General features: G+C 42.0%; 1 protein-coding gene across 1 annotated transcript; it reads right to left on the reverse strand.

Annotated features, from left to right (window-relative positions):
* Positions 1-1,380: 1,380 nt before the first annotated feature.
* On the reverse strand, positions 1,381-25,217 carry LOC149119072 (putative ATP-dependent RNA helicase DDX60). The gene is made up of 13 exons (XM_089325326.1): positions 25,173-25,217; positions 24,973-25,077; positions 23,306-23,431; positions 21,914-22,041; positions 19,525-19,677; positions 17,467-17,611; positions 14,680-14,832; positions 11,523-11,627; positions 10,002-10,202; positions 9,327-9,431; positions 9,043-9,187; positions 6,262-6,383; positions 1,381-1,614 (listed from the first exon to the last, which is right to left on the reverse strand). Exons 2-10 carry the CDS (start codon positions 25,006-25,008, stop codon positions 9,390-9,392), a joined length of 1,089 nt encoding a protein of 362 aa, XP_089181452.1. The 5' UTR covers positions 25,009-25,077; positions 25,173-25,217; the 3' UTR covers positions 1,381-1,614; positions 6,262-6,383; positions 9,043-9,187; positions 9,327-9,389.
* Between the last annotated feature and the right edge of the window lie 6 nt (positions 25,218-25,223).

The raw sequence follows: 25,223 nt of genomic DNA on the forward strand, positions 1-25,223 counted from the left end.
ATCTTAAAGAAGTTAATGTATGCCACATGAATTTCACCTCAACAACAGCAAAAACATGCTGCCTGTTACTTGTCATCTCTTGTTCACATGGCTCTTCTTGGAAGTTCTATTAGTTTCCTAATGCTGATGTAAGAAACGGACACCACCTTTGTGGCGTAACGTAAGCCAAATCTGTCAGAAGGTGGAAATTGGTGTCATTGGGCTAAAACAAGTCATAAGCAGGGCTCTCTGCTTGTTCTTTTTGGGCGTCCTGGGAGGGCTCCTAGAAGCTGCCTCTCTGGTTCCTCCCACCTTCAGAGCCAGCTGGTCGGTTAACTCTTCCCATGCCATGTCCTCTCACTCTGATGCTCCTGCCTCCCTCTTCAACTTGATCAGGTCCACCCAGACAGTCTGCGTGTCTCCCCAAGCCAAGAGCAGCAGATCAGAAGATGTGATTCGATCTGCAGGCTTCATCCTCCCTTTGCCACAAAACATTCAGGCTCCTCAGATGAGGATCCGGACATCCATGGAGGCGGGGAAGGGTCTCACCCTACCAACCCCAGAAGTCACCCCAGAGGAAAAGGAGATCACCGCCCCACTGCACCACACCCCTCCAATTCTGGATGACAGCCATGGCTCGGAGACACTGGGTTCTTTCCCACGAAACTGACCCATGACTGGTGAACTTCTCACTCCCTGGCTGAAAAGGCCAACATTTTGCCTTGTCCCTCACACGCCTTCCATATTCCAATATAATCATGGATCCTGAAATAGGAAGAAGTCAAAGCAGCCCACCAGAACCACGGTTTTCTCCTTGTTTCTACAGGAAGTGGATGAAAACAGAATCCTGCCACATTCCCACATCTTCTTAGCTCTCTCTGTCTCCCTGCTAAGGACACTGAGTGCATGACCTGCTTCCAGAACCTTTATTTGTCATAGATTCATTATTTTTCTTTATATTTTTGTCATTTTCTTTCTCGTGCAGTTTTCTCCCTTCCTGAATCAGATGGGCGATGCCTTATCTCCCTCACCGCCCACTTTGTACTGAGGGAGTCACAACGCACTGATGGTCCTAAAGAAATATGCCAACATGCCTCTTCTCATAGTTTCAAAGCTATTCACATTGAAAAGTTGAACTAAGTGGAGAGTGTCAATATCCACTAAAGGACAAATAATATCAATAGGTAAAGAAATATTCTATAATAAATTCAGACTAGGCAAGGGGGTGCTTCTTCATGATTGTGCCAGAAGAAAATAGAACTATTTTAAGCATTTAGTGTTAAATGAAATCTACAGTGACTTACCTAATTCCAGACAATAAAAGATTTTTATCAGGGTAAAATTTCCACAGCATAAACTGAAGGACTTTTAGGGTTTTTTTTTTTTGTATATTCTCTTGCAATAGTTATGTCTTTATCTTCCAAACTTCCGTTTTATCTCAGCATAGTTAGATATGTTTTACTTTATGGGCCTTCTGTTCCTCTTACCTATTTCTGAAAGAGGGAGTCGGTATTCCTGGCTCCCATCAGCCAGCTTAGAAACGGTCAGGAGGAAGGAACCAAAGCTCTTCCGAATCCTGGCATTGTACTCCTTCACTGCAGCAGCGAAGTCCTCTGGAAGATGGCGGAGGAACACCTGTGAACAAGGAGTCAGATGGGCCTGACCGCTCAAACCAGGAGCAGAGCATGGCCAAGGTCTGGGAGACACGGGGCCAAAATCTTCTTAGGGACAGCGATTAAGCTGCTGCCTGGGATATCCTCATCCCATATCAGCTGCCTGCCAGTGCATCCTGGGAGGCAGCCGATGATGGCACAAGTACTTGGACCTCTGCCAGCTATGTGAGAGACTGGGATTGAGGCTCCTGGTCCAGCCCCTATTGCTATGGGCATTTGGAGAATGAACCAGCAAATGGAAGAATTTTCATTCGTGTGTGCGTGCTCTCTTTCCCCCCCTCCACTTGCTCTCTGCTTTGCAAGTAGATGAAATAAATGCATATTTAAAATGTATATTTTAAAAATATAGATGGAAATGTACTTCTAAATATAAACTCTTTTACTCATGGACACACAAATACATAAACTGAAGTAAAAACTAATGTGTAATCCTACCATTCAGGGATATAGGTTATAAAGATTTTGGTGATTAGAATCACCTTCTAACTAGGGTGCAGTATGCAGCTTCACAACAGAATGTTCATACTCAGCATTGTATTTGGTGCATTTTCCCATGTCATGGACTTCATTTAAAAAGAAGAATTTTAGCAGTCAGCATTGCAAGCAGATAAAGCCACCACCTGCAATGCTGGCATCCCATATGGGCACCAGCTCATGTCCCAGCTGCTCCACTTCCAATCCAGGCCCCTGTTAATGTGCCAGGGAAGGCAGTGGAAGATGTCCCTTGGACCCCTGTACCCACCTGCAAGATCTGGATAGAGTTCCAGGCTCCTGGCTTTTGCCTGGGGCAGCCCTAGCTGCTGCAGCTATTTGGGAAGCCAAGCAGCAAATGTTGGTTGGTTTGTGTGTGTGTGTGTATGTGTGTGTGTAACTCTGCCTTTCAAATAAGTAAATAATTTTTTTTAAAGGAGGGGGTGAGCCAGCGCCGTGGCTCACTAGGCTAATCCTCCATCTGCGGCGCCAGCACACGGGGTTCTAGAACCGGTTGGGGCACCAGATTCTGTCCCGGTTGCTCCTCTTCCAGTCCAGCTCTCTGCTGTGGCCCGGGAGGGCAGTGGAAGATGGCCCAAGTGCTTGGGCCCTGCACCCGCGTGGGAGACCAGGAGGAAGCACCTGGCTCCTGGCTTCAGATCATTCAGATCAGCGCAGCACGCCGGCCGTAGCAGCCATTTGGGGAGTGAACAAACGGAAAAAGGAAGACCTTTCTCTCTCTCTCTCTGTCTAGCTCTGCCTGTCCAAAAAAAAAAAAAAAAAAAAAAAAATGAGGGGGTGAGTCCAGTGCTGTGGCGTAGCAGGTGAAGCTGCCACCTGCAGCGCTGACAGCCCACATGAGTGCTGGTTCCAGTCCCAGCTCCTGGCTTCAGAATGGCCAAGCTCCAGCTGTTGCGGCCATTTGGGGAGGGAACCAATGGATGAAGATCTCTCTGCTTTTCAAATAAATAAATCTTTAAAGGGGGGGGCAGAAGTCTGCACACAGGTACACACACACCATGTGTACACAAAGGCAGAGACCCGAAGGCTGCTTCTACAAGTCAAGGAGCACCAAAAATCAACAGCAACACCAGAAGCTAGAAGAGAGGTCTGGACCAGAGTCTCCCTCGAGGCCCTCAGCAAGGAAACCTCTGCCATGCTTCTGCATCTACAGGGCTGCGAGACAATGCATTTCTTTTTCTTTTTTTTTTTTTCTTTTTTTTTTTTTTGTGACAGGCAGAGTTCGACAGTGAAAGAGAGACAGAGAGAAACCAAATGGCTGCTATGACCAGCACACTGCGCCTATCCGAAGGCAGGAGCCAGGTGCTTCTCCTGGTCTCCCATGCGGGTGCAGGGCTCAAGCACCTGGGCCATCCTCCACTGCACTCCCAGGCCACAGCAGAGAGCTGGACTGGAAGAGGAGCAACCGGGACAGAATCTGGCGCCCCAACCGGGACTAGAACCTGGGGTGCCAGTACCGCAGACGGAGGATTAGCCTAGTGAGCTACGGTGCCAGCTGAGACAATTCATTTCTGCCATGTAAGCTACCTGGTTTGTACCACTTCATTAGAGCAGCTTTAAGAAACTAATCCTTGGTCATCACGCATTTCTACTGAGAACTTCAAATACTAAAGAAAAAAAAATTTAGAAGAACATATAAGACTTGTTCGTTTCTCTGGGGTACAGTATACTGTTTCATCACATGTAAGCAGATCAATGAGGTAATTAGCCTTTCCATTTCCTTACCTTTAAAAAAAAAAGATTTCTTTATTTGGAAGTCAGAATACAGAGGGAGAGAGAGATTCTCTCCATCCACTGGTTCACTCCCTAAATGGCTGCAATGGCCAAGGCTGAGCCAGGTGAAAGCCAGGAGCCAGGAGCTTCATCAGGTCTTCCATGTGGGTTGCAGGGCCTAAAGCACTTGGGCAATCTTCCACTGTTTTCCCAACACCTTTAGCAGGGAGCTAGACTGGTAGTGGAGCAGCTGGGACACAAACTAGTGCACACATGGGACGCCAGCATTGCCGGCGAAGCGTTTACCCACTATGCCACAGCAGTGACCCCTCCTTACCTTTTCTTTATATTTGCAGCCTGCCAGCTCCTCTCTCCCAATGCTGCAGAACTCTGGGCACAGGACAGCTCCATCCGAATCCCACACTAAGAGACATGACCAGACTCTAACAAGGCTTCCAGCAGCCTGAGGCTGGATTTCTAGATGATTCTAGCCCTGCAACCCTTAAAGTGATAGTGGCCAGCAGAAATTTCCTATTTGTTCTAGCCAATGCACAGCTGGTAAGAGGTACCCAACCTCCCTTTTTTGGAACATTTACTAGAAAGTGCATACAATTTTAACTATGAGAAACTTCAAAGAATTCAGGGAAAATGCAATTAAAAGATAAGCTTATTGTGGTGCAAAACAGTCTTGAAATGTATGTAAAGTTTTCCTTTTTAATAATCACTTTCTCTTGCAATTGTTATGTTTTAAATTTTTATTTATTTATTTGAGAGACAGAGAAATGGAGAGACAGAGAGCTCCCATTTGCTGGTTTGTGTCCCAAATGCCAATAACCATCAGGGCTGGGAAGCAGGAAGGTGATCCAGGCCTCCCACATAGGTGGCAGGGACCAAAGTACTCGAGTATCACCTACCGTCTCCCAAAGTGCATATTAACAGAGAGCTGGAGCTGTCACCAGGCACTGATCCAGATATTCCAACATGAAACATGGGCGTCTTAACTGGCAGCCTGAACCACTCAGTCAAATGCCCGCCTTAAAGCATGTTGTTAAAGGATCTATGAGATCAGTGTAACTGTTCATTGAGATCTTTGCCACATTTTCAGATGAGCCAAGCATTTTATTACTTTCTACCTTTAATTACAGCTGAGATTTTACATTTTGTTTTCTTTGTAACTTTAGTATAGGGAAAGTTATACATTTCAATAGATTATTTTGGCAAATTATAAACATTTTTCTGTTGATTTTCTTGGCTTTTTACATAGCCAGAGATTTTATCTGTAAATAACAATTACAAAAATAAGAGCCAACATTACTGAGTGTTTTTATATGCCAAACATTGTTTTAAGCATTTTGCGTGTATTTTTAAAGATTGATTGATTGATTTGAAAGGCAGAGCAACAGAGAAAGGGGAAGAGACAGAGAGAGAGACAGAGACAGACAGACAGAGATCTTCCATCTGCTGGTTCACTCCCCAAATGGCCACAACAGCCAGGTCTAGGCCAGGGCAAAACCAGGAGCCAGGACCTCCATCGTGGTCTCTCCCATGTAGGTTGCAGGGACCCAAGTATTTATGTCACCTTCCACTGCCTTCCTAGGCACATTAGCAAGAAGCTGGGTCAGAAGCAGAGGAGCTGAGACTCAAGCCAGCATTTGATAGGGGATTCCTGCATTGCAAGTGGTGGCTTAACCCGCTGAGCCACAATGCTGGCCCCACTTTGCAGGTATTCACTCATCTAATCCTCATGGCAACTCTTCGAAGTGGGTGCTATTCCAATTGCCAGTTTTCAGATAAGAAAACAGGTCTGGTACAGAAATGTGCCATCAGTTCAGTGGCAGGGCTGGGCGGGTAACCCAGCACATTACTCCATCATACGCTGTAGTATTTTGCTGTTCACCTCGCCCACCTTTGCATCGGATGAAAACCATCCGATTTTCCTTTCTTTCCATTTGGCAAGGATTAGAATTCCCAGAACACTATTTCTAGATAGGTGTTAGATTGATCTTCTTATCTTCTTCTTTATTAATATTAATATTAAATGACTAGCTGGCTATTCATCTCTGTTAGGAATAAGTTCCATTCATCTGCAATTACTACACTATGACACTTCAGAAAGTTCATGGAAACTGTAATTAAAAGGTAAGTTTGACTGCAAAACAAACTGACATCTATTCATACAAGGGATCTTCAAAAAGTTCATGGAGAACGCATATTAGTAAAAAACAAAGCATTCATATACAAATCTGCACTCATGCATCCCAAAGACTAACTGGAGCATGAAGAAGTAACTCTAGTGAATGATGGCAAAATCTTGTTACTGGGAAAATGCTGTTGCACTTCATTATTATTAAAGCAGAAAGAGGTTACATCAAAGTACGAGTATTGCAGTATTTTATTTTCTTACCATTGAATGAGAAAACACCTTCTTAAACTTTTTCGCACAGGGAGGAAGGTATCTCTTTCCAAAAAGATGTGCTAAAACCACCACCAAGGTTTCCATCACATCTTCAGAAAATGTCTTTTTGCCTGTATTTTGTTATTTTAAAAAAAAAGTTTAATTTTTCAAAACCTTAGAGAACAAATGTAATGTGTAAGACACAGCTGAAAACTTACTTCCTATGAATTTGGTGACTTTTTTTTAACAAACTACACCAGCATTTCACAATTATGGCAGGCTAACTGATGGCATCTTGCTACAAAACGCTTTGCATCCTCCTACCCACTCTTACCTGCAGAAGCCTGGTGGTCAATGAGCGATGGTTGCCCCTACTCTGTAACTGCCCTGGGATTCCCTCACTGGCTCCAAGTCTTCCCTTTGCTCCTCTGTCTCCATTCTACTCATTTTTTTCTACCTTGGTGCAACCCCTGCCAAGGAACAAAGGCCCGAAGCTGCTTGCTAAACTCCTCGTCTGCCCTTCCAGGCCCTGTGTGACGTGAATCTGCGCCCACTCTCTCTTTGGTGCACGTTACAGAAAGAACTCGCACCTGCTCCTCTTGACAGGCCTTTGCTGCCAATATTGCTTTTTCCGTGGAATATTTATTCCCCATATTTTCTTATGCCCAAACCCTCGCAATACACTAGGGACTAAATCTCCTAGAGGGAAAGCCTATGTGAAATTCCCGATATTTGATCTGCTCCAGCATTTTGCAAAGGGCCAGGGTCCAGACCACTGGGAGCATGATGGATGAAGGAGCTGAATGACAGGCACTCATGAGAGACTAGGAAACAGGCTACAGGCTATCAGAGAAATGCCATGCAGAGTGAGGCTTTCAAACTTGATTTCTTTTTTTTTTGTTTGTTTGTTTGTTTGTTTTTTGACAGACAGAGTGGACAGTGAGAGAGAGAGAGACAGAGAGAAAGGTCTTCCTTTGCCGTTGGTTCACCCTCCAATGGCCGCCGCGGCCGGCGCGCTGCGGCCGGCGCACCGTGCCGATCCAATGGCAGGAGCCAGGAGCCAGGTGCTTTTCCTGGTCTCCCATGGGGTGCAGGGCCCAAGCACTTGGGCCATCCTCCACTGCACTCCCTGGCCACAGCAGAGAGCTGGCCTGGAAGAGGGGCAACAGGGACAGAATCCGGCGCCCCGACCGGGACTAGAACCCGGTGTGCCGGCGCCGCTAGGTGGAGGATTAGCCTAGTGAGCTGTGGCGCCGGCTCGAACTTGATTTCTATACATTGTTAGCATCATGTGAAAATTGTGCCCAGCTTTCAAATTGCTTTAGCATTCTGAGACCCTCTACGCAATATTTATATCATAAGTAAAATTCATGACTCTTTCTTGGAAAAAAAAAAAAAACAGGTTCACATGGATCAAAGGCTTTATGATTTGATTTATTATTAGTGTTAAGATATCATGGGTCAGCACTGTGGCATAGTGGGTTAACACCTGGCCTGCAGTGCCGGCATCCCATATGGGCACCGGTTCAAGTCCTGGCTGCTCCACTTCTGATCCAGCTCTCTGTTATGGCCTGGGAAAGCAGTAGAAGATGACCCAGGTCCTTCGGCCCCTGCACCCATGTGGGAGAACTGGAAGAAGCTCCTGGCTCCTGGCTTCAGATCGTCCCAGCTCTGGCCATTGCAGCCAATTGGGGAGTGAACCAGCAGATGGAAGACCTCTCTCTCTCTCTTTGCCTCTCCTCTCTCTGTGTAACTCTGACTTTCAAATAAATAAATAAATATTTTTTAAAAAGATATATACTACCATATCATCTTAATTATTTCTGTACTATTTTGATAAAAGTTGATGTTTCCAAAAATAAAATAGAACAATGGGTCACTAACTGTATATTCTAGCCTTAGCTGCCTGCATTTGTGTTTGGATCACACCGTTCTATTTCCCTCTTTACCTTACAGCATTGTGTTTCAGTTATAGAAAAGGGAAAAACTAATTTAAAATTATAGTAAAGGAAATCATTACAGATGACAATGTTTTATGTAAATAACTTCCAAAAATTTTTCAGTAGAATAATGCTTATTGTCTTTAACAAAGCTAAAGGTTATAATTTCTTAAAATTTAAAAGTATATTAAATAATCATTAAGAATCATATTTATATTATGATTATACATACAAAATTCAGATGCTAATAATATTTTATAAACATATTTAATTTTGTAAAATGACAAGAAAAACCTTCAAGATACATTAGGAGAATGGGCAATCAGAAAATGGCCTACCAAGATGCATGCTTAGCCTAGCAGTTAAGATGCCTACATCTCATATGGGGTACCCAGGTTTAAAATTCAGATCCAGCTCTTACTTCCTGCTAATGCAGATGATGGCGCAAGTGATTGACTGGGTTCTTCCCACCCACATGAGAGACATGGATTGAGTTTCCAGCTCCCAACTTTGACCTGGCCCAGGACCAGCTACTGTGGACATCGGAAAGCAAATCAGTGGAAGATTTCTCTTGGTCTACTCGCTCATTCATTCATTCATTCATCCTCTCTCTCTCTTTTCCCTCCTCCCCCCCTCTCTCCCCATCTTTCCCTTCTTCCCTCCTTCCCTGTCTCTCCCCCTTCTTCCCCCTGTCCCTCCCTCCCTCTCAATCTTTTAAAGATGACACACCATCAAAAGCAAATGTAGTTCTGGGGAATGTGCAGGTATATGTGAAGCAGTCGTACGGGATGTCAGTGTGTGTACATGTACAGTGTAAGGGGTAGGAGTTGGGAAAAGGATATCTGCTCACCATCTACGATGACTGGAACACACAGCTTGTGAAACAGACCTTTCACCAGCATGCTTACTAAAGCAAAGTTTGAAGGTTCGTGGTAGTGCAGGTGGGACACAAGGCCAGCATATCCAACGGGAACACATTCTTGATTCAGGTATCCCTGTGAATCAATTTAACAATTTAGCCTCAGTCCCTAGATCTCAGAAATACCCAACAGGTAAGTCATCAAGTAAGGAGATTTCAGTAGTAAAGTTAAATACATGTACGAACACTTTAGTGAAAACAGGTTTAAATCTTACCTCTCTGATCAAGAATTGCAAAGAATATATGAAGTAAAATTTTAACATGCACTTGACCTTTGGTCACTTGAAGGACATCAAGGAATACTGGAGCAGCGACAATGCCTATGCACACATGTCAAAACACCAAAGTTAGACAGGCTAGCTATAAAGTTTGAGATATCACTAATGACTTTGTTATATTATATACTCTAAATAATTATTACAGATATGCCATAAGTTTTACATTCTCTATGTATGAATAAAACATAATAGGATGAAAAATTTACTGGGAGAGATGAACAATGACAACTTCACTCATAACCACTGAGAAATAAATGTAAGCTTATGAATATATAAAAGTAAGAGTTAGGAACATTCCAGTATTTAGTACATTTTCAACCATTAATTCTTTGAAAATTTACTTTTAAAATGTTCTAGGCTAGATATATTTATTGAAAAAATTTCTCATATATGCAGAGTGTATTTATAATCATGGACTTAATTTGTCACGTGTACAGAAGTTACCACCATGTTCTTGTGTGAAGGAAAGGCACTAAGACAAGAATCAAATGTTGCTAAGAGTTTGCGAACTGCACATTGTGATTTTATTCCCTCCAAGATACCTAACAGGCGAGGCTTACTTTAGACTTGAGCTAAGATGATTATGTCTGTTAGAGAGGGTAGAGACTGTACCTTTGCTTTGGCATCCTCTTTGTCATCTGCTTTGGCAACCAACAGCATGAGTCTGAGAACCAAGGTGATGTTTAGGGGAAACTGACCCTTCAGCTTGGGCACATCAGACTTCAAGAGCCGGTCTATCTTGGGTAATGGAATATCATAGAAGATCACACTTCCTATAAGATCTTCTCCACGCCTTCCTGCACGCCCAGACATCTAAAGAGATGACCACAAAACTTATGCAAGTTCAAATCCTGGCACTGTAAATAATGTCTCACTTACCTATACCATGTGGAACATTAAACATTTGAAAATAAATCTTCAATGAGTTTTTTGTTTCTTGGTATATTGATGTTGTCAAATCTTGCAGAATTATTTTATTTTATAGATATATTTTTATAGATACATTTTAAAGTCCAGTGTTAAGACAGTATTGCCTCTTTTTAAAAAAATAAATGGAGTACCAGCTCCTGTGTTTAGAGATCATGATCTGGGGTCGGTGCTGTGGTTTAACTAGGTTGGGCCGCCTACAGTGCCAGCATCCCATATGGGCACCACTTGGAGTCCCGGCTGCTTCCCTTCAGATCCAGCTCCCTGCTCATGGCCTGAGAAGGCACTGGAAGATGGCTCAAGTGCTGGGGTCCCTGCACCCATGTTGGAAATGTGGAAGAAGCTCCTAGCGCCTGGCTTCAGATTGGCCTAGCTCCAGCCTTTGGGTCCATTTGGGGAGTGAACCAAACGATGAAAGACCCCCCCCCACCTCTCTCTGTCTATAACTCTGTCTTTCAAATAAGTAAATAAATCTTTAAATAAACAAATAAAGATCATGACCTTAGGGAAGGCATTTGGTGTAGGATGCTTGGGATGCCTGACACCTAGATTGGAATGCCTGGGTTCAAACACCAGCTCTGGTCCCCTTCCCAGCTTCCTGGAAGGCAGCAGGTGGCAGCTCAAGTAGTCAGGTTCCTATCATTCACACTGGAAATCCGGACTGAGTTACTGACTCCTGACTTCAGCCTGGCCTAACCCTAGCCACTGTAGGTGTCTGAGGCTTGAACCAGTGGGTAGGAAACCTCTTTGTCTCTTTTTTCCTTCCTCTCTCGTTTCTCTCTCTCTGCCTATAAAATTAAATTAAAATCATGGCCTTTAAAGCAGGCACAATTTCTGATTTACCAACGTAGTTCCAGAAATGAGCCTAAAATCAAAACCTTATAGACACTTAACATATAATTATTGGTGGTTGGCATGAATTGGGTGCTCAAAGATGTAGTTACTTCCCTCCAATATTATTTTTGTTTATGTTCAAGAATATTTATCAAATTGAGAATATCTTCAGGAAAACTAAGCTACTGACAATATATTTTACAAGTTTTTTAAGTGTAATCATATTCATTAATATATATATATAAAAACTCAGTTTCAAATATTTTTATGGCCACCAAATATTTCAGAACAAATGGCTTTTCCTGGCCTACTGAATGAACATTTCAGATACCTGTATATAGAACCGTAACAGAAGGCATGTATTATAAATACCTGTCGAAAGTTCAGAGCATCCAAATAAACAGAGTCTTCTGTAAAAACAACGGTTTTACAGGGCATATTAATTCCCAAAGCAAGGGATGATGTAGCTGTCACTACCTATGATGGAAAGCAAAAAAATAAAAAATTGGGAAAACATATTTAATGTAGCATACACAGATGCATACGTAGTAAGTATTGACCAAATTAAATCCCCTTACATTATTTTTCTTGAGTAAAAGTGCAGTGTTAAGACAGTATTGCAAAACATCAAACTCTATGCTTGCTTTTGGAATAGACAGCTCTACATCCCACTTGGATGTTCATTCATTCTCATATTCTTGCTGAACATTACAATTATACAGCATTTTCCAGGTAACAAAATGATACAAAATCAAAGCCATTCAGTAAGCCTTCAGTGTTACTGTCTGTGTGTGTTTGGCATGAATAAGAGCAATATGTTATACAAGGAGTTTATTTTCACGTTAAAAGATTTCCAAGAACAGAAAATAGTAAATGATACAAAGTCAGACTAAGCAGGAAGCAAGTCATAATAAGCATGACAAAACCATTCTAAGACGTAGATTGTAAAAAGAAAGAAAGGTAATATGATATAATTAATATTTACAAGATCGATTTGGCAGCTCTGGGAGGAAATAATTGTAGGAGGTGATTACCAAAAGTAGAAGTCTGACAGAATGCTTTTAGATTATTCTAGACAACATATTATGACATAATTGAACAGGAAATATTCCTAGTGGAGAGATGTGGGCTGTACATGCATGTGTGTGCACGTGTGTGTGTGCGTGCATGTGTGTGTGTGAGAGAGAGAGAGAGAGTTGATAAGCACTTGCTGACGTATTCTGGCTGTTTTAATGTGGAAGGAAAAAGCACTGGGTTCCATGTCCCTGAGTTCTGTATCTGTGAATTCAACCAACCAAAGACTGGAAATATTTGGACAAAAAAGTGTACTGAACACTTACAGTCTTTTTTTTTCCTGTCATTATTTTCTAAATAATATACTGTAGCAACTACTTACATACAATACACTGCACTAAGTAATGTAAGTAACCTAGAGACACAGAGGATATGCATTGGTTCTATGCCAAAGCTATGCTGTCTTATATAAAAGACTAGAGCACTGATGGATTTTGGTATCTGTGCAAGTCCTAGAATCAGTCCCCTGCAGATACCGAGGGGTTCACATTTCTTAGAGAAAGGTCAATCTACTGCTGGAAACTGTCTTATCTCAAACCTACCTAAGGTTGCTCAGATACATTTTTGTTTCTCATGTAGCCTTTTCTTCTCTTGAAAATAAACATAGTTAGGTTATACATTTTCCTCCAACTACTAGCTTAGCTGCATCACAGAACTTTGTCTATACAGCATTTTATTTACCTAGCAAATAAATAAATTTTCTGGGGCTGGCGCTGTGGCATAGCGGATAAAGCTGCCGCCTGCAGTGCTGGCACCCCATATGGGCGCCGGTTCGAGTCCCGGCTGCTCCTCTTCCAATCCAGCTCTCTGCTATGGCCTGGGAAAGCAGTACAAGATGGCCCAAGCACTTGGGCCCCTGCACCCACGTGAGAGACCAGGAAGAAGCTCCTGGCTCCTGGCTTCAATAAGCGAAGCTCCAGCCAGTGCGGCCAACTGGGGAGTGAACCAGCAGATGGAAGACCTCTCTCTCTCTGCCTCTCCTTCTCTCTCTGTGTAACCCCGACTTTCAAATGAATAAATAATTCTTTAAAAATAAATAAATAAATAAACTTTCTTATTTCCATTATTAGTTCTCCTTTACCCCGTTAATTTACTCTTAATTTTCACACTGCAGTTTATACAGTTATCTTTCTGGATCACTGGGGAATGATTGGGCTATCTGAACAAAGAATGGACTTTCGGGGCTGGGACTGTAGCTCAGCAGGTTAAGCTGCCACCTGAGGTGCCTGCATCCCATAGGAGAGCAAGTTTGAGCTCTGGCTGTTTCATTGCCTACCCAGCCCCCTGCTAAAGTGCCTGGGAAAACAGTGGAAAATGGCCAAGTACTTGGGCCCTTGACACCCATGTGGGAGACCAGATGGAGTTCCTGGTTCCGGGCTTCATTCTGGCCCACTGTGGCCATTGTGGTCATTTGGGGAGCGAATCAATAGAGGGAAGATTCCACCCCCCCCCCGTGTGTGTGTGTGTGTGTGTGTGTGTAACTGTCTTTAAAATAAGTAAATACATCTTCAAAAAAAGAATGGATTTTATTTAATAAAAATGTAACAATATGGATTCATCTGTGGCAATAATATGTTGTAATAGTGTAAGATGTTAATAAAAGGAGAAATTGGGTGGCATGAGATATTCTCTGTACCATCATAACAACTTCAGTTTTTAACCCTAATACTCAAAATCTAAATGAAGTTAAAAAGAGTCATCCTGGAAAGAAATTTGGCTATGTATTTCCAGAGCCTGCTACCTTTTCCTTCTGAGACATTTCTTTCACTTAGCAGAATCAATCAATTCTAAATAAATAATTAAAATGATGATTGATGGGGCCAATACTGTGGTGCAGTAGGTAAAGCCACTGCCTGCAGTGCTAGCATCCCATATGGGCGCCAGTTCAAGTCCTGGCTGCTCCACTTCCAATCCAACTCTGCTATGGCCTCGGAAAGCAGCAGAAAATGGCCCAAGCACTTGGGCTCCTGCACCCACCACAGTGGGAGACCTGGAAGAAGCTCCGGGCTCCTGGCTTCAGATCGTCCCAACTCCAGCCATTACAGCCACTTGGGGAGTGAACCAGCAGATGGAAGATCTCTCTCTCTCTCTCTCTCTCTCTGTAACTCTTTCAAATACATAAATAAACCTTTTAAAAAATGATTGTCTATGTTGAAAGAAAATTAACAGTATAATGCTTAAGTAAATTAAATATGTGTATTTTCTGTTGCACACATGTTTATTACCTCATGCTAATTATTAAAATAATATTAGGCAAGGCAGACAAGATCCCAAATTGGGTACACATTATCATATTAACTATGTAAAATGTATGGAAGGAAATATGATAAATGTAGGTGGCGCATCTCCCCAGGTGCAGGGATTGAGAGAGAGCTAGATAGAGCATCTTCCGTCCCGTAGCCACTGCAGCTACCCAATTAAAGTGAAAGCTGTGCTTTGTAGTGAGTTCATCTACCTTGACGTGCTTCAGTCTGAAAAGGGTCTCAACAACTTGTCTCTGTTTGTACTCCATTAAACCATGATGGTAGCCAATGCCCCGCTGTAACAGCCTGATCAGACCAGAGCCTCCTCTTGTCCATCTCAGCCTGGATACAATCTTCCTGAAAGTCTGAAACACACACACAGTTTCCAAAATCAAATGAAGGCATATGTCCTTTGACTGAAGCCTGATTTTATGTGTTAGAAGGCTTTAGCAGGCAGAGTTAGATGCATTTCTAGGAAGAGCAGTTGTGTTTTAGGCTAGAACCTCAAGTTCATAAACAGAGCAGTTCTGTCCTAAGTGGCATTCATGCATAAGACCTGAGAAAGTAGAATGCAGCCCAACCTCAAATGCACTGATCCTTTCTTCACATGCCTTCCTCACAGCAGCCATGTGCCCAATTTTCCCTCATACACCTGCTGACATCATTCCCACAATGCTGGAGGCAGCTCCAGCTCATCCTGGGGTAATGAGGAAACACTGAAGCAACACAGTAAGAATTCCAAGAGGAAGATGCTCCATGCAGGCCCAGCGTCCCTCCAGGCAAGTAGCAAAATCCATCCCTGGCCCCGACACAGCTCTCAGCGGAGTCTGATGATCAACTGCCTTGTGCTCTATTTTTGCTGCTGACTTGAAACTAACTAACCGCTGTTCACTCCAATCACATCTGACCACTGTCTGCCCGTGTCTGTCTGTGTCTCCCTGTGCTTCCAGGCTGGCACCTTTGTGTTTCTCACTTCCTGTCTCTCTCTCCACACTCTCTCCCCATCTCTGTCCTGCAGCCCCTTCTCTGAAACTCCCTGTCTGCTCCTGAACAGTTTCTACCTCTGTCAGTCACTATTGCTCTTTTTCTTTCTTTCTTCTCTTTCCCACCCTCTTTTTTACTTTTATTCTGCTTCCCTCCCCCTTTCCAACCTGCACCATCACTAAAAGAAAAAAGCAAACATACACAAGTAATAACCATTGATCTGACTACATGGTCTAGTAGGTCAACCAACCAACAGATGCACACCCGTTATCTGGCATATCTCTCAGTGTTCTGGGCTTAGTTTCTGAGTGAGACACACAGCAGTGGAGGAGAAGGCAACCGTTTCTAGTTTGTAAAACTGGGCATGTGGTGGATGATTTGGTGACATGAAGCACAGAAAACGGGAGAAGTTTTCAAATGAAAGACAAATCTGATTTTGATTTCTTGGTAGCAAGTCACTGCATTAGCTCAGAAAAGAGATTTAACATTTACCTTTTCTTTTTCTTAAATTTTTTATTTGCTATAAGGAGAACAAATCTCATGTATTTTATATATACAGTTTTAAGAACATAATTATGGGGCCGCCACTGTGGTACAGCGGGTAAAGCTACTGCCTGTAGTGCCAGCATCCTATATGGACACCAGTTCGAGTCCCAGCTGCTCCACTTTCTATCCAGTCCTCTACTAATGTGCCTGGGAAAGCAGTGGAGGATGGCCAAAGTGCTTGGATCTCTGCAACCATGTGGGAAACCTAGGAGAAGCTCCTGGCTCCTGGTTCCTGGCTTCAGCCTGGCCCAGTCTTGGCCAATGTGGCAACTTGGGGAGTGAACCAGCAGATGGAAGATTTGTGTGTGTGTGTGTGTGTATATCCGTGTAATTCTGCCTTTCAAAATAATAAATATTTTTTTAAAATATCATGATGATACTTCCCACCCTCCTTTGTTCCCTCCCTTGCTCCCATCTACTTCCTCCTTCCTTTCTTATTTTCCTTTAATTTCTACAATGATATACTTTGAATTCACTTTATAGTCACAAGATTCGATTATTGCTCATGGCCCTTGTCTATACTCTTCAGGAACAGTGGGGTTTTTTGCTGACTGCTTGTTGAATTCTTTACTTACTGGAGGGTGACTCTTGGTGATTACTTTTACCTTTTCTATTTCTATTTCTATTACATAAAAGATTATCATTAACTTTAACAGATGCAGTCGACTGCACAAAGAAAAAGCCTGCACTTGCTATACCTCGTCATGAATCTTTGAACCACTTTTAATAGCTGTGTAAGCTTACATATATAATCTTAACTTCTTCAGCCTCCAACTCCAGTTTCCCATACATTAAGATCAATTTAGATGAAATAGGTTGTGTTTTATAAACTGCATAGTACAGTATAGACACACACACACACATATAAGGTTATGCGCCAGATTGTGCACCACCAAAACTGAACTTTGAAGTACTTGATACAATTAAGTTAAAAGTAAAATCATTACAGTGAGCTGCAATCCAATATGACTACTACCTTTGTAAGAGGAATTTCCGACAGACACATACAGAGGAAACACGATGTAGTGGTAACAGACAGCAGGGAGAAGGTACCCAATTATACAAGAGGACTGCAACAAGTTCATGGAAAAATCAAATCGAAAAACTAAGTTTATTCTAGTGCAAAAAACTTTAGAAATTCACGCAGAGCTTTCTCATAACATGTATTCTCCATGGCCTCTGGGAAGATGCCTCGTGTGGGCAGATTTCAAAATTCTTTTGCATAAAATAAACTTATTTTTTAATTCTGTTTTTCATGAGCCCTCTAAAGTAATGCATGTAAGCCCTGGAGAGAGACCTGGAGCAGACCCTGCCCTCTGAAGCCTCAGTAGGAAGTAATCCTACTGGGTGCCAGACTTCCAGCAGGCATAACTGTTAAGAAATAAATTCCTAACACGTGGTACCCTGGTGCAGAAGCCTTAGCAAATGAATCCATCCACCTAGGCATGCCCCCTGTTCTCGTCTCTTACCTTGCTATCCACACCTGCTCGATCAACATAAGTACAGTCCGGAGGAACTCCTTTACTCTTTTTAAGACTCTTCTTTATTTCCTTTATTTCAGCGTCCCATAAAATCAATCTCTGAATTCGAGCAGTTGAATTTGAATGTAAATAACTGAATATAAAAAATCAGGAACGTCGTGAATATTGATTATAACATGCCCTCTTCTTTTCAACATTTGAAATTGTGTCTGTAAGTGCCAGCATAAAAGAATGCCTGGTAATTTGAACCCAAAATATGATTGCCCTTATTAAAGGATATTCACCAGGCCTTAATTACTTCAATTCTCATTGCTTACCATCTGTTATTTTTAACATAAGCATTGACACCTACTTAACAGAAAATAGAAAAACCATTCTTGGTCCTGCTTGACTACAGATTCTGGTATGAGGCCTGCTCACCTGTGGATTCCAGCAACAGGTCTGTCGCCAGACTTGGCAAGCCAGTAAGCCCATAAGCTCCACTAACTGGCCCATCTAAAACCTCCATTCAAGCCAACTGGTAAAACTGCCAAAGCCAGTTTATAAAGATTGGAAGAAATGATTGCTTCTTCAAATGCACAGAGAGCAACATGCAGGTACCAGAATCAAAGAATCAGGGAAACATGACATCACCAAAGGAATAAAATAAGATTCCAATAACGAAGCTTAAAGAAATGGAGATCTAGGGGCTGGCACTGTGGCTCAGCGGGTTAACGCCCTGGCCTAAAGTGCCGGCATCCCATGTGGGAGCCGGTTCGAGGCCCGGCTGCTCTATTTCCAATCCTGCTATGCCTGAGAAAGCAGTGGAGGATGGCACAAGGCCTTGGGCCCCTACATGTGTGTGGAAGACCCTGAGGGGGCTCCTGGCTCTGGATCAGTGCAGCTCTGGCCATTGTGGCCGATTGAGGAGTGAACATCGGATGGAGGGCCCCTCTCCCTCTCTCTCTCTCTCTGCCTCTCTTCTGTGTAACTCTGACTTTCAAATAAATAAATAAATCTTTTAAAAAAAGAAAGAAATGGAGATCTAGGGCTGGCACTATGGCACAGTGGGTAAAGCCACTGCCTGTAGTACCAGCATCCCATATGGACACCGGTTTAAGTCCCGGCTGCTCCACTTCCACTCCAGCTCCCTAACACACCTGGGAAAGCAGTGGAAGATGGCCCAAGTTCTTGAGCCCCTGCACACCCATGGGAGACCCCGAAGAATCTTCCGGCTCCTGATTTCAGACTGGCCCAGCTACAACTGTTGCAGCTCTTTGTGGAATAAACCAGCAGATGAAAGATTCTCTCCCCCCCCCCCAATTTTGTCTTTCAAATAAATAAATAGATCTTTTTAAAACAGAAGAAATGGAGATCTATGAACTGCCTAACAAAGAATTCAAGATAATCATCCTAAAGAAGTTTAGTGAGCAATATATAAGAGAACATAGAAAGAAAATATTTTAAAAATCAGCAAAATAATACATGAACAAAATGAGGGTTCAACAAAGATAGATAAACAAGAATTCTGAAGCTGAAGAACAAAATCATCGAAACAAAAAATTCAAGAGTTTCCATAGCAAACTTAATCCAGTGAAAGAAAGAATCAACGAATTCAAAGACAGACCATTTCAATTATCTAGTTAAAGAAACACCAACAAAAAGAATGAAATAATAAGTGAGTAGGAAGCTTTTGGATCTGCTATCATTTGAATATATTTTGTCCCAGAACTCATAACGAAGCTTGATCCCTATAATGGTACTGAGTGTTGTGGGACTTTAAATATATGATTAGGTTGTTAATCACAAACTTAAACTTTGTGGACCTAAGAAAATGTTAGAAATCAGCTAATCAACTGAAGAAAGTTACTGTAAAACATTGTACAATTACTGAAATACTCAATAATCTTCTCCCACATAAGTCCCCCAAAATGATGTTCTAATTAAATTAAGTTGGTGTATCATAAAAACATAAAGCAGTGAAATATGATTTTAATTATATAAATAATTGCACACTTAAAGGTTTCAGTTCACAATGAATTCCACAATTCCAGTAGAAATACTCACGCAGCATACATTCTCCTTTGAGACTTAATTGCTTTCTCCAGTTTCCTGTTTAAATTCTTCTCTCCTTCAGAGTTGTGACTACGAGTATATTGTCTCATCAACATATTAGTAAGAAGGTGTGAAGCTGACCTTTCCACTGAGTGAATGCTGAATCTAAAGTAAAGTATGTGAGAACACTGGATAACTGCATGCTCATTCCAGTCCAGCCCTGCATTCATTAATAAAGACAATTTTTGGATGTAGGAACCTTTGTTTGGGTAACATCAATCTCTGTCATTCATTCATTTTTGCCCATTTAACTCCTAAATCAGAGTTCATGTGAATGGAAGGGAAGATCAGAGTTAGTTACAAAGGTGAATTTTGATACTATGGTAAGAGTAGTTAGGTAAAGGCTCTTTACTAGGGAAAAAAAAAAAAAAAACTGCTCTTTTCTCATTTGACACAGTTCCCATATTAAGACTGCTGAATCTTTGTAAAGAACAGACCAGCACCTACTTGTCATTGTTACTAGTTAGTTCCTTTTCACCTGTGACATGAAGTTTGAGTTAGGAATTGGATTTCTAGGAGTACTTTTGTACTTCCTCATATTTGGCTTAACCTTTTTCTCTTCACTTTTCTCAAAAATTTTCAGACTTATTACAAGATCAATGCACATTCCTATACAGACATGTAAAGAATTGACAATTTGGCCTCATATTTTCCTTCCAATTTTGAAGTTTTATATATATAGTATATATGTATATATATACTCTATGTCGGTGAGTGCCCACATATACACAATATGCATAAATTAAACCTCCCACAAAGAGCTGATGAAAACATGATTGCTAATTAAATCATCTTGCTACCAGGCCCTATCTAATTTTTCTTTTAATTCTTTGAAGTGATTGTCATAAATATTCTTCAAGGTCTTTTCTTTCCACTTAAAGAGAGCTTATATATAATAAAACTTCACAAAAGAAAAATGGCAGACTAAACACTCAATATGCCATCATATGTGTATATAGGTGTATGTTAATGTATGTACTCTGTTTTGCCAAATACACATTACTCTTTTTACCATATCTGATTCTACAAATATGTTGAACTTTCTATTAACTTATGGCCCAGGAAATTCCACTCTACCAAGCCATACAATTAGATTTTCAAATAAAATTCAGTAGGAGAGTGTTTGTTTCTGTTGTATTATATCCAAGTTGCTATAGAAAATATCTCTTATATGTGCTAGTTGATATAGATACAAAAATAACATATCAGAATGAAACTGATACCTTATGATTTGATTATTGTTTATAACCCTTTTCTATATTCCTGTGGAACACTGGTCTTCCTACTTTTTACTTGTTGAACATCATGGTTAGTGGTGTGTTAATCCTGTGGTCATAAAATAGATTGAAAATATGTTATTGCAGGGGCTGATGCCGTGGCACAGCAGGTTAAAGCCCTGGCCTGAAGTGTTGGCATCCCATATGGGTGCCAGTTCGAGTCCCGGCTGCTCCTCTTCCATCCAGCTCTCTGCTGTGGCCTAGGAAAGCAGTACAAGATGGCCCAAGCTCTTGGGCCCCTGCGCCCACCTGGGAGACCTGGAGGAAACTCCTGGCTCCTGGCTTCGGATCAGTGCAGCTCTGGCCATTGTGGCCATCTGGGGAGTGAACCAGTGGATAGAAGACTTCTCTCTGTGTCTCTACCTCTCTCTGTAACTCTGTCTTTCAAATAAATAAAATAAATCTTTTTTAAAACAGAAAATATGTTATTGCAAAAATTAAAGGAAAATTAAGGAAAGGAGAAAGGTGGATTGAGGGAGGTAGAGAGGGAACTGTGCTTATCTTAGAAGTACATCTATAGCCGGTGCCGCGGCTCACTAGGCTAATCCTCCGCCTTGCGGCGCCGGCACACCGGGTTCTAGTCCCGGTCGGGGCGCTGGATTCTGTCCCGGTTGCCCTTCTTCCAGGCCAGCTCTCTGCTGTGGCCAGGGAGTGCAGTGGAGGATGGCCCAAGTGCTTGGGCCCTGCACCCCATGGGAGACCAGGATAAGTACCTGGCTCCTGCCATCGGATCAGCGCGGTGCGCCGGCCGCGGTGCGCCAGCCGCAGTGTGCCAGCCCCAGCGGCCATTGGAGGGTGAACCAATGGCAAAAGGAAGACCTTTCTCTCTGTCTCTCTCTCTCACTGCCCACTCTGCCTGTCAAAAAAAAAAAAAAAAGTACAACTATAAAATGCATGAAATCTGTTCCCTATATTCTAAAAATTTAAAAAGAAAATATAACTTCAATATGCTCACAAATTTCTCAAATTCTAAGATATGTCAGATTATAAGTTCTTCCTTTTCAATAGTCTGCAAATTCATATAAATCAATGTATAATGCTTTCCACAGAAAATAATTACTTACGAAAAAAATATTGCTGGTAGCCTATCCATTTCTTTAAGTTTTTCCACAAAACAAGGAAGCATTCGTTCCTTTTCAATTCTTGCACTGTCAAAAGTTTGAGGCTTAAGGTACTGCAGTAACTGGTTCACCTGAATAAAGTTACCACAAATAAAAGGCAGATAAGGTACTGACGACCGCAAAGGAAGGCAACAGAATGTGCAGATATTTGAGGGTGAAAAGCAAGTTGCTGTTGAACAGTATATTCAGAATGACAATGTAAGTACAAAGTTAGGATTTCAACCAGTCATATACTAAGCATTTAAATACAATGAAAACCTCAGAAAACTTGAATGACATGGTTCTACACTACTGTGATCAAGTTTATGTAATACTGTGGTGTTGTGCTTACTGAAAGGATTATCATGACTTAATGCTGATCATTATCAGTAAATATAGGCTACAGAAGGATGACTTCAACATTTAATGGCAAGAATATCTGAAATAGTTTTTCTTATCTATAGATATCACATATACACGTATGGTCTACAAATAGTATTTTAATAGGATATTTCATTATTTTTTAAGCTACAATTTTTACGTGGTATAAGTTACCAGAGAAAAGGTAATAGATTCAGTAGGGTGGGCGCTGGCACTGTGGCATAGAAGGTTAAGCCTCCTCCTATGGCACCAGCATCCAATACAGGTGCAGGTCCGTGTCCTGGCTGTTTTGTTTACGGCCTGGGAAAGCACTGGAAGATGGCCCAAGTGCATGGGCCCCTGTGCCCACATGGGAGACCCTGGCTCCTGGCTTCAGATCAGCCAGCTCCTGCCATTACGGCAGTTGCGGGGATTGAAACAGCAGATGGAAGATATTTCTCTCTCTCTCTCTCTCTCTCTCTCTTTCTCTCTCTCTCCTCTGTCTGCTTAACTCTTTCAAATAAATAAATAAATCTTTTTCTAAAAATTACATAGGAGGTTGTTTTAAAATTCCAGTGCCCCAGTCCACTGGAGGTCAATCAGCTCAGAATCTCTAGATGAGATTGGGCTTCCTAGATGATTCCTGATAAGCAGCCAGGGTCGAACCCCTCATGAATTTAATAATGATTTGGGACATTAGGTGGTTTTCACATTTGCAAATCAGTGTGGCCTGTCCCAGTGAGTTTTACTGACTGAGGTGCACATTCAAAGAGGATATAGTAGTAGCAGGTGTGGGCTGTCCAGGATGGAACTAAAGTAATGATTCTCTACATCTTTCTTTACCTAGCTGGCTAAATTTAAGGTAGAATGGCAAAGTACAGTAATAGGATTTCCATATTCAAATACTAAAGAGCCCTATGGGGATTTTCTTTACCATAACTGAATAAATCAGATTCATTTTATATTAAATAAAAAATCCTAAATGTCTGTCACAACCTTGCCTGGGTCCAGCTGCATCCAACTAAGCAGTTCCTTTTTCAGTTCCTCTTCATATTTCTTGGCATCTGTCCTCATGATGACTACTTTATTTTTGAAGCAGCTGAATTCTTCAGGTTCTAACTCCTTGAAAATGAAGAAGCACAAATACCAAAGAAAATACAGTTATCACCTGGTCTAAAGTTTGCCACATGCACAGTTATGAGGCAAGTCTCTCAGTTCACTGCATCCATGTTTATGAACAGCGTTAACTACATGAGGAGTTGAACACATAATGTTTTTAAGTATTTAAAAAGCAAGATTTAAGGCCGGCGCCGCGGCTCACTAGGCTATCCTCCGCCTTGGGGCGCCGGCACACCGGGTTCTAGTCCCGGTTGGGGTGCTAGATTCTGTCCCGGTTGCTCCTCTTCCAGGCCAGCTCTCTGCTGTGGCCAGGGAGTGCAGCGGAGGATGGCCCAAGTGCTTGGGCCCTGCACCCCATGGGAGACCAGGATAAGTACCTGGCTCCTGCCATCGGATCAGCGCAGTGCGCCAGCCGCAGTGCGCCAGCCACGGAGGCCATTGGAGGGTGAACCAACGGCAAAGGAAGACCTTTCTCTCTGTCTCTCTCTCTCACTGTCCACTCTGCCTGTCAAAAAAAAAAAAAAAAGCAAGATTTATTAGAGCCAGAGTGGCATGGAGGGGGCCCCAAGAGAGGCAAACCAGAAGGGGCCCGTGGCACTGGAGTTTTTAAGCACAGTTTTGGGGGAGGAAAAATACTTCTCAGCTTGACATTCAGTTACAGGCAGGGACAAAACCCATCAAAAAAAAAAAAAAAGACATATCATTCTTACTGTAGCAAAGCATTATTCTAAGAACTTTTAATTATTTGGCTTATGTTAATAACAATGCTACAAAATAGGCATTATTAGCTCTTTTAACTAATTTTTCTAAATCTAGAGAAATGAGTCTCTGAAGTTTCTGCTTTGAACTATGGAATACTACGCCTTCATCTACATCAGAGTAACACCATTATCTAGTTTGTTCATTCTTAACGGACTATCATGCCACAGGACTAGAAATATCAGCTAAGGAATACCCACAAACACACACACACACACCCCACATGCACAGACACACACACACACACATACCATTCACAGACACATATGCACACATATACAACATACACACATACACCACAAGCACAACACACATGCAAACACGCATATCACCATACACATACATACACCACATGCACATACACGCATACACCACACACAACATACAGATACACACATACCATGAACACACACACCACGTACACACACACATGCACATGCACCACATTCACACATACACATACATCACGTTCACACACATACATATACCACATTCACACACACACATACACACATCACATGCAAATATGCATGCACACAAACACCACATACACAGACATACACGAAATGCACACACACACACACACGAGAAATCTCCAAAAAGTTCATGGAAATGTGTATTGTGAAACAAACTGCATGAATTTCAAAATTACTTTGCACCAAAACAAACTTACAACTCCATTTCCTCTAATTTTTGAAATATATATACATATGTAAGTGTATTATACGTATTTACGCACACACAGAGAGAGAAACAGTTCCTAGTGTTTACTTTCATACACACACCTGCATCCTTGACCGTTCTGGCCAAATGTGTACCATAGCATCATACAGAAGTATGCTTTCCCGAGGAGAAAACTGAAGGTCTGCAGGGACTCCATACTTCTCTATCTGAAAAGCAGAAAATGCAAAACCATTGATCTCCGTCCCATATGCAGATTTTAACCACCTAGACGCCTCCTTTTCCAAAGTGCTTTTGTACTTACATGGTTGACTGTGAGTGCAGCGCACGGGTGGTAGTGTGCAATGACAAAATC

This window comes from Oryctolagus cuniculus, unplaced genomic scaffold, assembly GCF_051225735.1.
Source record: "Oryctolagus cuniculus isolate XC-2025 breed Fujian yellow rabbit unplaced genomic scaffold, ASM5122573v1 ptg000108l, whole genome shotgun sequence".
Lineage (NCBI taxonomy): Eukaryota > Metazoa > Chordata > Mammalia > Lagomorpha > Leporidae > Oryctolagus > Oryctolagus cuniculus.

Coding starts and splice junctions, on each gene's coding strand:
- LOC149119072 (XM_089325326.1), bottom strand. CDS start 25,008: ATGGTACACATTTGGCCAGAACGGTCAAGGATGCAG. Junction 23,432..24,972: donor CAGAACGGTCAAGGATGCAG/GTGTGTGTATGA, acceptor TTCATTTTCAAG/GAGTTAGAACCTGAAGAATT. Junction 11,628..14,679: donor TCAGACTGAAGCACGTCAAG/GTAGATGAACTC, acceptor TTTCCATCATAG/GTAGTGACAGCTACATCATC.